This window comes from Aspergillus terreus, genomic scaffold (genome assembly GCF_000149615.1).
Source record: "Aspergillus terreus NIH2624 scaffold_10 genomic scaffold, whole genome shotgun sequence".
Taxonomy (NCBI): domain Eukaryota; kingdom Fungi; phylum Ascomycota; class Eurotiomycetes; order Eurotiales; family Aspergillaceae; genus Aspergillus; species Aspergillus terreus.
This window is the reverse complement of record NT_165933.1, coordinates 950,499-966,194: the sequence shown is the minus strand read 5'-3', so window position 1 is coordinate 966,194 and position 15,696 is coordinate 950,499. Positions and strand designations below refer to the sequence as shown.

At 53.1% G+C, this 15,696-nt stretch overlaps 2 protein-coding genes across 2 annotated transcripts; both read left to right on the top strand.

Moving 5' to 3' along the window:
• Positions 1-323: 323 nt before the first annotated feature.
• Positions 324-2,416, top strand: ATEG_07187 (ankyrin repeat and BTB/POZ domain protein; the record flags this gene model as incomplete). The annotated part of the gene is made up of 3 exons (XM_001209873.1): positions 324-557; positions 679-731; positions 787-2,416. 3 exons carry the CDS (start codon positions 324-326, stop codon positions 2,414-2,416), a joined length of 1,917 nt encoding a protein of 638 aa, XP_001209873.1.
• An 11,823-nt stretch (positions 2,417-14,239) lies between these two features.
• Positions 14,240-15,251, top strand: ATEG_07186 (C2H2-type zinc finger protein; the record flags this gene model as incomplete). The annotated part of the gene is made up of 2 exons (XM_001209872.1): positions 14,240-14,537; positions 14,590-15,251. The coding sequence occupies 2 exons, from the start codon at positions 14,240-14,242 to the stop codon at positions 15,249-15,251; spliced, it is 960 nt and encodes a 319-aa protein (XP_001209872.1).
• Positions 15,252-15,696: the final 445 nt, after the last annotated feature.

The following is a 15,696-nucleotide window of genomic DNA, read 5'->3' as shown; positions in this document are numbered from 1 at the left end:
TGAAGACCACAACCGGACTCTTCTCCATCACTATCCCCTAGTCTGTTCTTCCTCGATAGCGGTGTCTTGGATGGCAAACACTCCAATGCGAGGCATACCATCAATACATCGGCCCTGGCGTAGGATATCTGCAAGGATCTATATAACGTCCCCCTTTCCGTGGCAAGCAGCACGTGATCGCTCTTATCGATAACGGTTGCCTTGTTGGTCCCGTCGATACTTTGGCAATTTCTCCAGACATTCAAGTTCACCCCACCCCGAGGTCGAATATATATAAACTCCCACACATTCTCTCTATCGGCACCTTCTCCCACAATATCGTGATGCCCGAACGGACGGTTCTTCGCAAAGATCAATTGGAGATCAGCCTGCACAATGAGCAAAAGCTGATCAAGGAGGGTACCATCAAGGATGATAACCCTCTGGATCTGAGTGAGCCGTTCCGGGAGCTCTGCAATGCTTGCCGTAAGGGGGACCTCAAAGTTTGTCAGGAGAAGATCACTGAAGGGGTCAATATCAATGCTCGGGATCCCTATGACTACACCCCCTTGATTCTGGTAAGTGCATGACGGCAACACGCCCTTCCCGCATCCAAGTCGCCTCCGGTGGACACGCGAGTAACGGAACGCCTTGCGACATCTATAGGCAAGTCTTTGTGGCCATTATGAAGTTGTACAGCTACTGCTCGAATCTGGTGCATTGTGCGAGCGAGATACCTTCCAGGGAGAAAGGTACATTGAACTCCCCTCTTTCCCTATAGATCCCACTGATGCATTAATGCCTCAGATGTCTATATAACGCCTTGAACGACCGCATACGAAACTTACTTCTAGAGTATGACTACTCTAAATCAACCGATCCCCTTCAGCCTCTCGCAGCCCACATCTCCTCTCTCCTCACCCGCGATCAACCGAAAACATCCGACATTGTGGTAACAGCCTCGGAGGAATCCCTCTACCTACACAAATTCATATTGGCGGCGCGGTCACCCTACTTTCAAAATAAACTGGCTACGGCCCCGGAGACTACAACATGGAAACTCCCCAGTATGATCCCACCCCAAGCTTTCGGCGCGGCGATCAAATATCTGTATCTTGGAGAAGCTCCTCGGGAGCTGCGGAGTGGACCGGGCACCGGGTTCACTGAGACTGAGGTCTTTGCTGGGCTTGATAAAATCGCCAAGCATCTGGAAATCCAAACTCTTGTTGACAGTATCATCGACAGTGGGGATAGACGCCTGGCACGGCAGAGGCGAACAATGGAAATTGCTAAGGGAAGAGATCAATTGGAGGGGTGGTTCAGAGAGAACGTGCTTCGCAATAAAATGGTCGTCGATACGTCCAAGGTTGATGATGTGAAATGGGATCGCGACAATGCAATATTCGCCGACGTTCTGCTCCGTGCGGACGAGCTACCGGATGAGGACGAGGAAGACAACGACGTTCAAGAGGAGTCAGGCAAAACCAACTCAGGTTCACTGCCTATTGGGCTCCCTGAAACTGTCAGCAGGACAAAGCAACGCTCCCATAAATCCGTTCTATTTCCTTGTCACCGGGCAATGCTTCTGCGCTCGGAGTTCTTCCAAACCATGTTCACGTCTCCCTTCCGTGAAGCTCATATGAAGGATCACCTCAACATTATCAACGTCGACTGTTCTCCGGATGTGCTCGAGATCATTCTCACGTTCCTCTACACGGAAAGAGCCGACTTTTCCCTCGATATTGCAGTCGATGTTTTGTTCGCAGCCGACATGCTCTTTATCGAGAAACTCAAGACCAAAGCTGCCGTCGTTATCAGCACGCTTGGTAGCGGTAACATGTCGCAGGCAGAGGCGGCGAAGACGCGAGGTACGCAGGACGACGATTTGGATATCTATGCCATTATCCGCGCTGCGTGGATGACCCGTGTCCAGCGGTTGGAAGAATTCGCCGCCCGATACCTGGCTTATCGCTTGGAGGCACATATCGATTCGCCCGAGTTTGCCGAACTGATTCAAGAGTCTGCATCTCGCATTCAGAGCCGACAAGAAACCGACTCCATCGAATTGTTGGATGACATCCGGTTCTACCTGGGCGAGCGGTTCAGGCTGCGGTTCGATGACGCTGGTATCGAGGAAATGATGGAGGAGGAGCGCCAGCAACAACAGAACGGGGATGCAAATGGTATTAACGAGAGTATTGAGGTGGTTGCGGACAAAGTCGAAGCAATCGATCTTTCGAAAGGCTCGTCCGATGGCATTGAAGAGGCCAAAGCTATGCCTGAGCAACACCTTCAGAAGACACAGGGCGATGATCGTATCATCCGGACTCTGAATGGAGACATCGCCGTCGATGAGTTCGACAAGGATGCAATGAATTACGAAATTTTGATGGAAAAACTCGACCGAATTCTGGAGAACCTGAACTTGGATGCTTAGCATGTCAAGTGAGTTTCCAATGCCTTCCGGAGCGAGACTGACAACGAATGACGAATCTACGCTAAGTATATACAATCCAACGAACATACAACTATATATAAATAGACTGGTGAATATGTTACCTCTTTCGCTTCAATGCAATGTTGTTGGCATCTGTGTACTGGGCTGCGCTCGCCTTCCTATCCATTGGGGGATAAATAAAACACGTCTACGATGGCTACTTCACAGTTGACAGACGTGGGAAGACTGCAACACGGGTGTTGCTTCTTACTGGTCACTTGCGTCGACTCAATCATCTCAATCATAATGTTTAGGGGGACCATTCGAAAATCCCTCATAGAATTAACCTCCAGCTCGATGTATATCGTGGGATACTACTAACGGAACCATCAGGACCGTCACACCTTCCATCCTGACTTCACCATCATCCAGCCCAGTGAAATCAATACAACTTGATCAAGTCACACGATGGCTTACGTGTATAATACTGAGCGTGTCTGGAGGATTTCCGGCCGAATATCCACGTCGCAGGATCCTACCAGATGCATCTACACCAGCATCTCATCTATAATAGTCATATTATCATACGCATCCCGTACCGACGGGACGACAATTCATCTATGTCACACCACCACCACAGCGTGCTCACACCCTGAGCGACCCGACCCGCAGATAGTCAGGTCAGTGCGATACTTTTGAGTGGAACTGGGTGGGATTTCTGAGCCAGCAGCGTGTGGGTGCTGTCTGTGCTCGGCAAAGTCAAAACAAAATTAAGGAAAGGGAAGGTAGGCGATGACTGTATCGTAAATCTCAATGCCACGAACCTCTGGACCCATGGATTTCCAACATTCGAGAACCGCCAGGCGCGGCGAGACGTGTGACATCTGGATGCATATGGGGCTGACTACCAGATACACCAGATGCGGCAAAAGCAGGTTCTGGATCGGACGGCGTAGACAGGGCTTGCAGTCGACACGAAGATCATCCTGGATCCTCCACATCCCGGTGGTGGCTTATGGAGTACGCAGCACTCTGATGTGACGATGGGGCCAAATGGATTATGACCGCCGGATCATACAGCCAGTCAGCCTGGCTGGCGGTTGCTCATCATCTCCCATACATCCACCATCCGTGCAATCGTACATGAAAGCCTGAGGCACGCGGGGGCGATCGAAGCGAAGAAGAAAGCTAAAACGACCATGAAAAAGAAAAGAACAACAGCGCATGGAAGATCAAAGCGCCCGTTGATGATCATCCAGCATGATTGGGTGATTTAGCCTGGGACTTTAGCTGGCCATCGGGCATTTCCGTTGCGGATCACCCTTGGAGCGATGCATGCGCTATGTTCTCGGGGTTTTTACATGCCAATGAGATCACTGTCCGGCGATTTGGCCACGCAGAGAGGGCGATGTTGGGCGTCAATGGGTGGCCACCGCTACTCGCCTGTTGGACCATAGTCCACCCTCCTTCGCTCCTCCTGGAGCTAACTTTATTCTCGGGTCCGGATTGCCACGACATCCCCCCATCGCTTGCATGCGTGGATAGTGTTGGATTTCCGACTGCGGACATCGGTGGCATTGGTGCATCCACGCTGATCGACACGCTGGTCGCCTCGATCGGGCGTGCGGGGATAGCGAAGTGATTGGTGCGATAATTCTGCGAGCTGGACGCCGTTAACGCCATCTGGGCGATAATGCTGCTAGTTACCGATGACTTTGGAGAGTGATTCAATGATCGCTCTATGATGTTCACCATGTTGCTTCACGATGCAACATCAGACCGACTTCACCATCGTCTGAGTCGTTCAACCGCTGCATTTGGGTGCGTGGAGATTGCCTCTTTCGGTTTGATTCGATCTCCACAACGTGGTGGGGAGGGAAAACGAAAGGAGGGGCTCAGGCTTTAAGTCCCTGTCTATACTAGGCATGACTGCTGGGGTTTTCGTGAGAGCTAGTTCCCTGTGATCGGATGGCAGTAGCGTGTCTGTATGGCAAATCATCCGGGCTGCGCAAAATTACACTGGAAGAACGATGTGGCTGCTGTGCCAAGTCAGAGGTGCCCGTCAGATGCAGCATCCATGGTGGCTTATGCTGGGATTGTACCCTACACCGCCATGAGCCTGTCCCATGTGGTGCAATCCCTCAACCTATATACAGTCCTGGAAATGTATGTGATTCCTCGCGTGGGGAATGCATCGGGGCACTAGTTGTTCAAAGCAGGGGAGAGACTGCGCCGATATTGCATTGTTGCAGTCAAACGATATGTCGGGGCTGCAACATTTGTCGAGAGGTGATCGCTTAGGACTTGGATGCGGTTCCTTTTGCCCAGGGGTAAGGACTGGAAGATCAAATGCAGCTAGGTTGGAATCCAGCACCCAGACGCTGGTGGCGAAGCTGCTGGATATGACCTGATTGACCAGGTGATGCACATCGAATGCGGGCGAGCGCACCGCCCATGCCATGATCTACCGGCCTGAAAGTAGGAACCGGAATATTACCTCGCACTAAGCTCCTTTCAATCCAGGATTCTGCGACGCGTGGCCGCAAGCATATTACCTATTCTCTGGTATCATACGTCGACCCTAGACCACCCAAAGCTCATTTCCTGTAGGCAGCAGATGGCCAAGGCTGTCTGATGTTTCGCCCAAGAAACTCAAAAGAAAGAACTATGGCGAGACTGACTGGCTCTAGCGTTGGAGCCGGTCAAACCAGCTTAAGCCGAACAAGTCCGCAAATACGTTCGACAAAGTTCTCGTTTGACCGGGGAGAAATCCAACGGTTGACCGGTCGACAGTGTGAAACGACGCTATGACAGGAAGTGATCGATAAGCGAGCTCTTAGCACGAGGGCCAGCAACGGCGCAAACTAAACCCAAGCCTCATCATGGCTCCGTCCGTCCGTCCGTCCGTAGACGATCATTGCACGGCCAAGAGGGGGCGTGGGATGACAATGAGGTGATGCTACTGTTGAGTTTGATATCCATGTTGCACTCCTGGCGTTGAACGCTTCCTTCGATCTGAAAATGACGCGGCACGTCAGTCTTACGAGGTCTCATCCCACGATACGGGCACAGACGAGTTGAGCTAGTCGCGTATGAGCGAGCGGCGCTACGGAGGATTATGCGCGACTGGACGATTTCGTACCCTCCTCCGTATAGTTGCCACACAATGGCCAGCGATCCTGCTGGGCGCAACACGGGCCCTGATCCAATGCAGGAGACCCTGCACACTCTAGGAACCAGATGGCCGAATCTAACCGCCCGACGCCGCCTACTGAAGGCCCCCTCGCTATGGGAACACTTTTCTTTTTGGTACTCTCGAGCATCAATGAGCTGGCCATGGTGCATGGATGATTGCTGGCGTGAAACCAACAGGGCCCGTGAGAGAGAGGGATCTGAATGGAGGGATGGCGATGTACGATGCATGTCACTCGCAGTTCGAGGAGCCCATAAATCCGCCGGAGAGCTGAGACCGCCATCTGCACTCCTGATCACATTACTGCAATTTACCCCCCACCGTCAATGCAGGTCGGATTATTCGATCATTAGTCAGATTGAGTCATCGAGAAGGTGCCATAGTGACTGCATGCGTCTCTTCTGCCTGGAGTCTGCAAGAACGTGGCCGGTATAGATCCGTACCATCACCGGTCAGTTGTCTGGCAGCGCCGTCCAATCTGACCCTAACGCAAGCGGACTGCGGCTGGTTTTGCGTCGACGCAGCTGGTATGACGAACTACCCATGTACGGAGTAGGTGGTGCTGAGGAAGATATCCGTCAGCGTTGCAATACAACGGTTCGGGCGTGCCGAAGTACATACAGTCATTACACTGTGGACATCCCACGCAGCTTACTCGAAAAGAGCCTACCGGACAGATATCCCGTAGTGCATATCAGTGCGACTCGCTGTATAAAACGGCGTTGTTAGCACCACCACACAACCTAGACTAGCTACCTCGTCTAGATACTCGCACGAGACGAGGCACAAAAGCAGGAAATGGATCCCCACCCCTGTCGGGCCAGTGGCTCAGTGAAACAGATGGTTGATGAACTCCTAAGGCTAGTCGCAAGTCCGGTGTCGATCGTGGCGACCTACGGGTCGCCTGGGCTGCTCGTTGCAAGCGGAGGGTGGATGGGATGAACGCGACACGCGCGAGGTGACGAGGACGAAGAGGAGAAAGGGGAGCCACTGGCTCCGCCCCCCAGCCTATCGGTCAGCAACCTTTTTCTGGAGAAGTTCTGTGACTGGCGCTGCACATCACTAGCCTGATTGCGGTATGGCCCCGGGTGTCAAGCCGGCGATCTGCTGGTCGTGACTCGTGCTTTACTAGGTGCGGTAATCGATACGATCATAATCGCCGGTGGATCTTACCACGCGACGCGTGCTCAGCGCTTGACTAGGAGTATGGAAGATGGATATACAAAGACAAGCAGCCAAATGCGTATTAGGGAGTCGACGGACATCGAGGGGTATACTCCGTACAGAATTCCTTCTGTACGAGGGGATCGAGGAGTGGGCCAAGGATCAAATCCCTGAAGGCACCACAGTTAATAATATGACATCCTTTGCACACGGAACGAAGCACGAAGGGGAAACTGGTAAGTTCTGACGCAGTTATGTCCGGAAGAAGACCGGAGCGAGACTTAAGTCGCCGGTTTTGTGGGGGCTGATTGCCCTCTGCGACTTGTGGTTCACGGATGGAAGGATGAATGTCTCTAACGGATTCGTGATGGTTTCGACGCGCGCGGAGTGGGATGGCGAGGCTCAATCACTGGGGCTAAGTCGGTGGACGGTAATCAAACGCTTGGTGGGATGACCTCATCGTTGTGATCGTCCCTGCTCAACGCCGCGCATGCTCGATGCCACCCACCCCCCCAGTCCATACCAGACGCAACCTGGGCAACGGATCTAGGCATTGGCCGAGTGGAACGGAGGTAGGAGGCAGATTGAGACAGAGCGATGCCTAATCTCCGTTATGTGGAGACCCAATATAGCATCATCATTAGTCAGAACCGGCGAGCAGGCCAGGATGCCGCTTAGGCACGGGGAGGAGATCCTGATGCTCGCGTCGGCAAGTACGTCTAGCGGAATGGAGCCAAAACGGGGAGAGACAGGGGCGGGGATCGTTTCATGACTGGCTTCGTGGATGGCTACAAGTACAGATTAGTTACGGATCCATCCGCAGCGATGGGTGAGTTTCCTTTGTCTCCGTGTGCCGGTGGAACCAATACCAACAGAGGATGGCGTGGGCCGATTCCGAGCTGTTGCGGACGGAGGACGCCGAACGGAGACTGGTCCGTGTGAACGAGGTAGGCAGGAGATGGCTGCGAAAATGTTCTGGACATGTCCCTTGGGGTTTGAGAGGCCGTGCTAGGCATGGCATTGTTCTTGTTGTGTGATATGGTTGCATCCCGAGGTATATATCGGGGAATGACTGATGGAACGACGTCGCGATGACATTGACCCGAATAAAGGCCAGGGATGGCAGCCAGGGAGATCCTTGGGTTTGCTGACGTCGGCTAGGGATGACATGACTCGGGGTCAACTTTGATGAAGGGGTGGTTGGTTGGTATGCCTGGCTGTCTCTCGGCACCGATGAGGAGGGCGAGTGCCGGATGAATAATAACGGGCCACTGAAATGAATAAGGCATGGATGAGTTGACCACACCTGACCACCGCAACGGATTCAGGAGAAAAAGGCCTCCTGGCTTGTCGACCATGTGAGAACAGAACAGAACTGATACACCATGCATGCAGGGACTGTGATCCTTGAACTGGAGGTGCATGAGGTCAGAGCGAGGTATTGTCTGTGAGTGGCCAGCCTTAACGATCGCGGTGGAAAATCATCAAATACGACTAGTAATGGCGCTAGACAGGGGAGACGCATCGGCTTTTGTGCCAAACTCGGGAAGGGCCGAACGATGCTGCAGGCGGAGAATGTCGTTGCTGCCACGTGAATTTTTTCTTTTTTTACTCTCTTTTTTTCATTTTTTGCCCTCCTTTTAATATTTGACTTCGGTTAATCAGCAGGGTCCAGAACCACGGCCACGCTAACCCGATCGGGCGGGGATCGCCTGACGCCCGCTCCAGCAGTTCCCGGGAGGGTGCCTGGATGCCTGGCGGCGGTACTACTCCAAACTTCCCTGATGACGATCTGCGGCCGTCGCTTGCTGCCCCCAGTCCATCCAACGTGGCGGTCGCATCTCTGAACTTAGTGTGGGAGAGGATGATCCTGTACATCTTCAGTTCGATCCCAGCCCCATTCCCCTTCCTCCCCAATAGGAGTTGGGAGTTTGACAGAAGCCGGCCGAGTCATATGGACCCTCGGTCAATATATTGTACTCTGTACAGAGCACCGCCGAAAACATGACTGGACATCAGACGCGAGGGTGAACCACATACGGAGTAGGGATCCGGGGGGGAGCATCATATCAGCTGAACAGACCGATGTGACCTGTATCAAGACAACGTCACTCCCGCATTTTCGGTGAACTAGGTCAGTGTCTGTCTAGGAATGCACGGTGGTCCATGCGTCGGAGTTTCACCAAAAAACAAAAACACAAACACAGAAGGCATCCATCCGGCTGCAGACGACAGCGTGGCGATGGATCCCGTCCAGCATGGCCGGACCATATGTTTGACACACGCCCACGCGTCACTGTGCGACATGGCCGGGTCTGTGTTTGGTTCGCGATACGAGAGCCAAAACCTAAGGCTACACAGACTAGGTAGGTACGTGCTTTGTCGTCCACTCACTTGGAAAAAGCAAGCACGAAGGCTTGCATGATCGACTGGCTGTCCCGTATTCCCGTCGGCCTGGCTGGCTGACTGGCTGACTCGGGAGGAGGTCGGATGCTGCATGTTTGATCGACTGTACAGATGGCGGGAAGTCATGATGATGATGATGTATGGCCACATTTTGAGTTGGACTCGGGATGGCGATCGGCATTGTCGCAGGTTGCCGCGCCCAGAGATGGGACTAGCGACAAATGAAACAAACGAGGTGGTTGCGTCTGCATGGCGGGATTAGAATTTCGGAGCGCGATCGATTTAGGAAAGGTAGACGAGATGAGTAATCACCACTCCTACACCGGAGCATAATTACCTAGTAGTAGGTACTATGTACAGTTATTAAATACTTATGACAATAGCTGTCAGTAGCTTAAGGTAGACATGCATTATTCATGCTACCGTTACAACAACCACTGCCAATAGTCTCGGACATCGCTTAGGCAAGATCGTCCAACGATGTCACTGGGGGCTGAGTCAGAGCCACCAACGCCGGGCGCTAAACGGCTTGCAGTAGTTCATCCGGGACTATTTGGCGGTCAAAGCTGGGAGACGTTGGACGATCAGCGCGCATCGGTGTCAATCTTTTAGTATCAAGTTTATCTCGGCGGGTAACTCCTTTTCCGCCGGCTGTGCATCCGTGCCGATTCCCCTGAGCAGGATCCTGCTTTTTCTTTGTCCACCATCGTGTCAAACAGATTACTGTCCTGCCGCTTTCTTCTGATGCTCCGACGCAAAAGTTGGTCCGCCGCGAAACTCTGAAACAACCCTTTCCACCCCCCACGGGCGCAGTCCGACGCACTCCTTCGTATCGAACCCAAATTGTCGCCCAGAAAGTCTATATCTTGTGAAGAAAAGGAGGCAAAGTAGCGAAGCGTAGCTTCAACCCACCATGGATCGCCGCTTGACTCCATACTGAAGTCAAGCTCTCCACCCCCTTTTCTGACAAACAGGCGTTTGTCGTGGTGGTTGTCGTTTTGAGTAGTCTAGTCGGCTACCTAGGGGATTGACAGAGGCTAAGATCCGCCGGGGGTCCATCTGCTAGCCTTTCCCTTTTGGGGCTAGGTGTTCTTTTTAAAGAATGATGGACCGCCCTCTATCTAAGCGATCAAGCGACCGCCGATTATCACGGCCATCATCATTTCCGACCATGGCATTACTATCGCCTGGATTCAATCTAACTACTCCGTATTTCCGAGTCATGGATCCGACTAGTCTCACGACTCCGTACTTGCTCCGTGCTGTCCCAGGCACCGCACCACTACGCGTATGCAAAGCCCCGCCCCTGATGATGACGGCCGGCCGACATGTTCTGGAATCTCGCCATCCACGGTCGTCGTGATGATCAGCATTCGATCCGAGGAGATCTTCGAGACCCCGGGTCGCGGGAATTCGTGGATCAACGGCAAGATTGCCTGTACTCTCTTGCCTACTGTGTACTCCATAAGCGAACCGAGGATGCAGCCCACAGCTGGAAACTCTGTAAAATGACGCTCGACGGGGGAGGTGGTCGGTCGGGTTGTACAGAGCGCTCGACCAGGGGAGGCAGGCGTACGCGGGCTGGTCACACCCGGGACCGTGGATAGCCCCTCCCAGGAAACATTCTAGATGTCTCGGTGGGAAATTAAAAATGGGGGGACGGCGTCGGGAGAAACATGGGACTGGGAGAACCCAGCTGCCTGGAGTAGATTATTCCAGTCGATGGCCGTCGCGGACGGGGACATGGGACAGACGTACGGAGGAGTTACATGGATAGAGGAAGCTCCGGACGAGATGGGCCCCATCGACCAGGAAGCTAAGGCCACCGCCGGGCCCGCATCCTTGCGACGCCGCCGGGCGGCCATTGGGCCTGCGCGCTTCGCTTCCACGAGACTGCTGTTAGTTACGGAGGACCGATGGTTGGTAGGGTAGGTTAGTGTTTCTGGGAGGCGTCGTGGATTTTACCAGCGCGCTTTTTAGAGTTTGGTGCCGGTGGGGGCGACACATGGACTGGAGCCAGAGGACCCCGTCGTTAGTCATTCGGTAGCTCTTCGAGGGCTCTTTGATCGCGATTCTCCGGCAAAATCGGGGGTAAACTCGGTGGTCTATGACAGACGGCCCACGTCGCCTTGGTTACGATGCTCCGTCTGGTTGGAAGCGACGATTACGGAGTATACTCCGTAGTCTATCGTTCAAGGTGGTGAGACATGGCATAAGAACTAACATATAAACCATAACTAATAGTCATCCATAACGTGCGATATAAATAGTGATGCTCCCTGTTGGTCATGTCTAGGAGTATGATCATGACTGCTGCGATTTCATGTACTGCTGATCATCCATGGCGCTGGGCCCACCCTCGTCTCCATGACCCTTTCGGGTTCGCGGGTGGAGGCGGCAGGGAAAACCCGGCCGAGGCATCTCGTGCACAGGAACCGGTCAAGCCAAGTCCATCAACCCAAGGAAGCCCTGAGTCCAGCCAGTCTGTAGGACCCATGATCTGAGGGTCGATCCCAATGGAAGGGAAATTGGGAAGCGAATCACTTGGGTCGGTCTGGTTCTGTATGCTCTAGATGTACATACTCCGTATGGTGTATCATATCATCATAACATAACCATCATCGTGGGATCCATGTTTTCAGACAATCGCATGGTTTGTGTGGTAAAGGGAAAAGGGAAAAGAAAAGTCGGACGACGTCATCTCGTGACCAGTCAACTTCAATGTGAGTGTCGAGTGGATGAGTAATCGCCTGATGCGCGGCGATGCATGCACTTTCGATATGCACCGAGGCCGCATGGCTCTATTTCGCATCCTCCCCATTTGTTTGGCCGGTCGAATCTCCGTTCTGCAAAGGCCACCACCCTCCTGAGACCATCACTCGTCAGACCGAAAAAGTAAAAACACGGACATATACCCACGGGCAGAATAGGCTGAATGCACTGCTACTCAATGGATTGCCATGCCAGAAGCTTCCTGACCGCCGCTAGACTGTATTGGGAATGGTGCGCCGTGCAAAGACCGGTTAGCGTGGGGATTTTCGTCTGTTCTTGTTGGCTGATAACGCCACGATAATCTCCGGTTCCTTCACGCCGCTAAGGGGCTTGGCGGAGCCATTCATGTTCTGCTCCAAGCGAAGAAGGGGGGAGGCCGCGAAGTGCGAAGAGGGGGCTTCCATGCCGTCGTCGTTCACAGATTGCTTTTTCTGTAGCGTCGGACTCTAGCCCGCTTTGGGTTTGGAGCCTGAGCGGAGCGTCTGCCACTCCGCGCATCATCGTCGCTCATCGCGGAGCCATTTCCCATCGAGGCGTCCGCGATCGACTATCCCGTACTACTGTCTCAGTCGGGGGAGGTTTTGTTTGACCTCGCTACGGAGGGGGCTAGTGTTTTGCGGCGCAGAAGAGCATCCGAGGTTCTTCTACGGAGGAAGTACGGAGTAGGCATCCATCGTCTTGGGCATGACCTGCTTGCGGCGATCTGACCATCTCTTGCTGCTGTCGGCTGGTTCATTACATTTACATGTGTACGTAGACACCTAGAAACCTAGAACTTGGTGTCCACCAGATGTACTGCGTATGCGTGAAGTATGTAGCTGCGGTGGACGGCAGCGGCATGGCGCACCATACGGAGTCCCGAGTCCAACGAGACACGAAGATCGCCGGATTCGTTGGATCCAAGCTGAGATCAGGTTCACAGGCAGTGAGTGATCGTGCGGCAACGATCAGCCGTTTATGGGGCCCCCTGGGATCGTTGTGACAGGTAAAACCGAGCAGGGGGAAGCGAGAGACCATACGGCGCATGGTGTGGTGATCCACCCGAACGATCGGCTATATTAATATCGAGTCGAAAAACCAACAAAAAGAAATTAACAGGATACGGCGTCATTACCGGACATGGATGCTGGAGGATGATCGATGATTGATGGAGAAGGAAAGGTGTCCGTGGATCTGCACTAGCGATGGATGTGCTGTAGCCGAGGGCTGAACGATACCATACGCAGTACGGAGTACGATCGAGATCTGTACGGAGTAGAGTTCTACGGGGGAGGGATGGGATTTGGTTTCGAACCGGCGATCAAATACAGTTGTGATGTAGAGTGTCAGCTATCTAGGGTTGTGTAGTATGTACTTCTGTACATACCAGACTGACACCGAAGATAAAGTCAAAGAGTATACAATATACTCTGGAGAACTTCCAACCTTCCAGGTTTTAGCTCTCGTCGAGCCTACCGAAAACAATCGACTGGGGCTGCGGTTCCTGTTACCGTGTATTACGCCGGATTTGAATCGAGTCCATCCACGGAAAAAAGCAAGACCTCGCGTGTACCATACCCAGGCCACTGGTCATTAATTAAGCTTTGGAACGGAGGTATCAGCCCTTGTCCAAGCGACTGCCCCTCGGGAAAATTCGTGGCACCCCATTACACTCGTCGTTCCCAGCTATAATGCCGGTGGTTATAGTCGAGGGGAGTGCGGAATCATGGAAAGAGTCTATTCAGAATTCCTGATTGTGTGAATTTCCAAGGATCGAACCAGTAACGGGATTCTGGGATTCCCGCCGCTATAATCAACTCGGACGTTTATTCGCGAATAGAATTATGGGGAAAAGAAAGAAATAAAAGAAAAAGACGAAAAAAAAATAATTTCACCTCTAATAATATAAATAATAATCAAATAAGATTACTGTTTTATGATCAACTTTCCCTCCCCACCGTACCCAGTAAATCCCTTTTTTTTTATTTCTTTTTTCATTATTATTATTCTCCATTATTATTATTTTCTATTTTCTAAACCCCGTTCATTCCTCCCCACCCCCTGTTCTGTGATTGTCATTGTCATCATTACTGCTTTCCCGACTACGTACCAACTAACTACTTACTTGCTATCCTTAGTTGGCTGCTCCTCCAACCCCACTGCCATACATCTCCCCCCCGTTCTCTATACATATATGTATGGTTCGCCCCGGCTGATGCTACCATCGAGCCCTTCTTCCCTCCACCTTCATCCTATACGATCTATATACCCTAATCCGGCCTACTCCCTCTTCATTGACTCCTCTCATCATGGATCTCGCCAGCCTAATCACCCCGGGACCTACTCCCTTCGCATCTCGTCCGCCTCGAGCTTCCTACAGTCCCCCGGCTTCTTCGTCCGGTTCATACAAGGCCCCTAATGAGCCTCATTATACGGGGTCATACTTCCCCGCCATGCCTACTGCGACTCCAGTGACCACCACTACTTCCTACTCGCGCTCGCCGCAACCGCCTCTCTCTCCTCCCGTCGAGGACCAGCCCAAGTGCTCTCTCCCTTCCATCTCCACCCTTCTCGGTGCCGCAGACAGCGCCCCAATGCCCCCAGCTAGTATGTACCTCTCCTTCAACTCCTCATACTCTCCTCGCTAACCCTCACCCAGAGCGCCAGCGCCTCAGTACCCCCGCGCGCAGAGAATCCGATAGCTGGCTCCAGACAACACCATGCCTGCCTCCGACCCCCCCGTTGCGTCCAGGCTCCGGCTTCCACAGCAGCGGCCACCGCTCGCCATCATCCAACAAGCCCACCGAATCGGCGCCCTTCCCGCAACAGCCCCCCGTGACGCTCCCCAGTCCCACCGAGCGCTCCTCCATCTCCAGCCAGGGCTCCGCGCACGCGCCGTACGCTTCGCCCGCCCCCAGCGTCGCCTCGTACTCGTCTCCCGTCGAGCCCTCCCCGGCTCCCTCCACGCTGTACTACCAGCGCCCCGCCGCGCCTCCAGCGCCTTCCGCCGCCGCCGCTGCTCCCGCTCCCGCGCAGCCCTTGATCTCCCCCGTCACCCCGGCCTGGCAGCACCACCACTACTTCCCGCCCTCCAGCTCCACCCCCTACCAGCAGAACCATGACCGGTACATCTGCCGTACCTGCCACAAGGCATTCTCGCGCCCCTCGAGTCTGCGCATCCATTCGCACAGTCACACCGGCGAGAAGCCCTTCCGCTGCACCCACGCCGGCTGCGGCAAGGCCTTCAGCGTCCGCAGCAACATGAAGCGCCATGAGCGCGGATGCCACAGCGGCCGTCCGGTTGCTACCGCTATGGTATGAACTGCAAAGCAAGAAACATCAAAGAAAAAAAAGAAGAAAACAAAACATCTCCGATGGATCTGAATCATTTGAGTTTCCGATGATACCCTTTCTGCATTGCTTGTCTTTTGTCTTGGTGTCTGGATGCGGATGGCATATATCGGTCGGTTTATATGGGACGCCCGTCTCGGACTATTATATATACCCGGTTCCCTTTCTTTCTTATCTTTTTATTACTATATCCCTATTTTCTTTTTACCTTCTGGACTGTATACTTGAAACGGGTTTCACTGCGCTGAGCAGTTCGGACTGGGTATGGAAGCGGGCGTCCGGAATACAAAAGAGAAGACCAGGACCGGATTTCTGGACTGTGCTTCTTACATTTTTTTTCTTGTGTTTATTTCCTTTGTTAGTGATGTGATATGACACATGAAGAAGTATATTCAATCTACCGATTAACTACGTC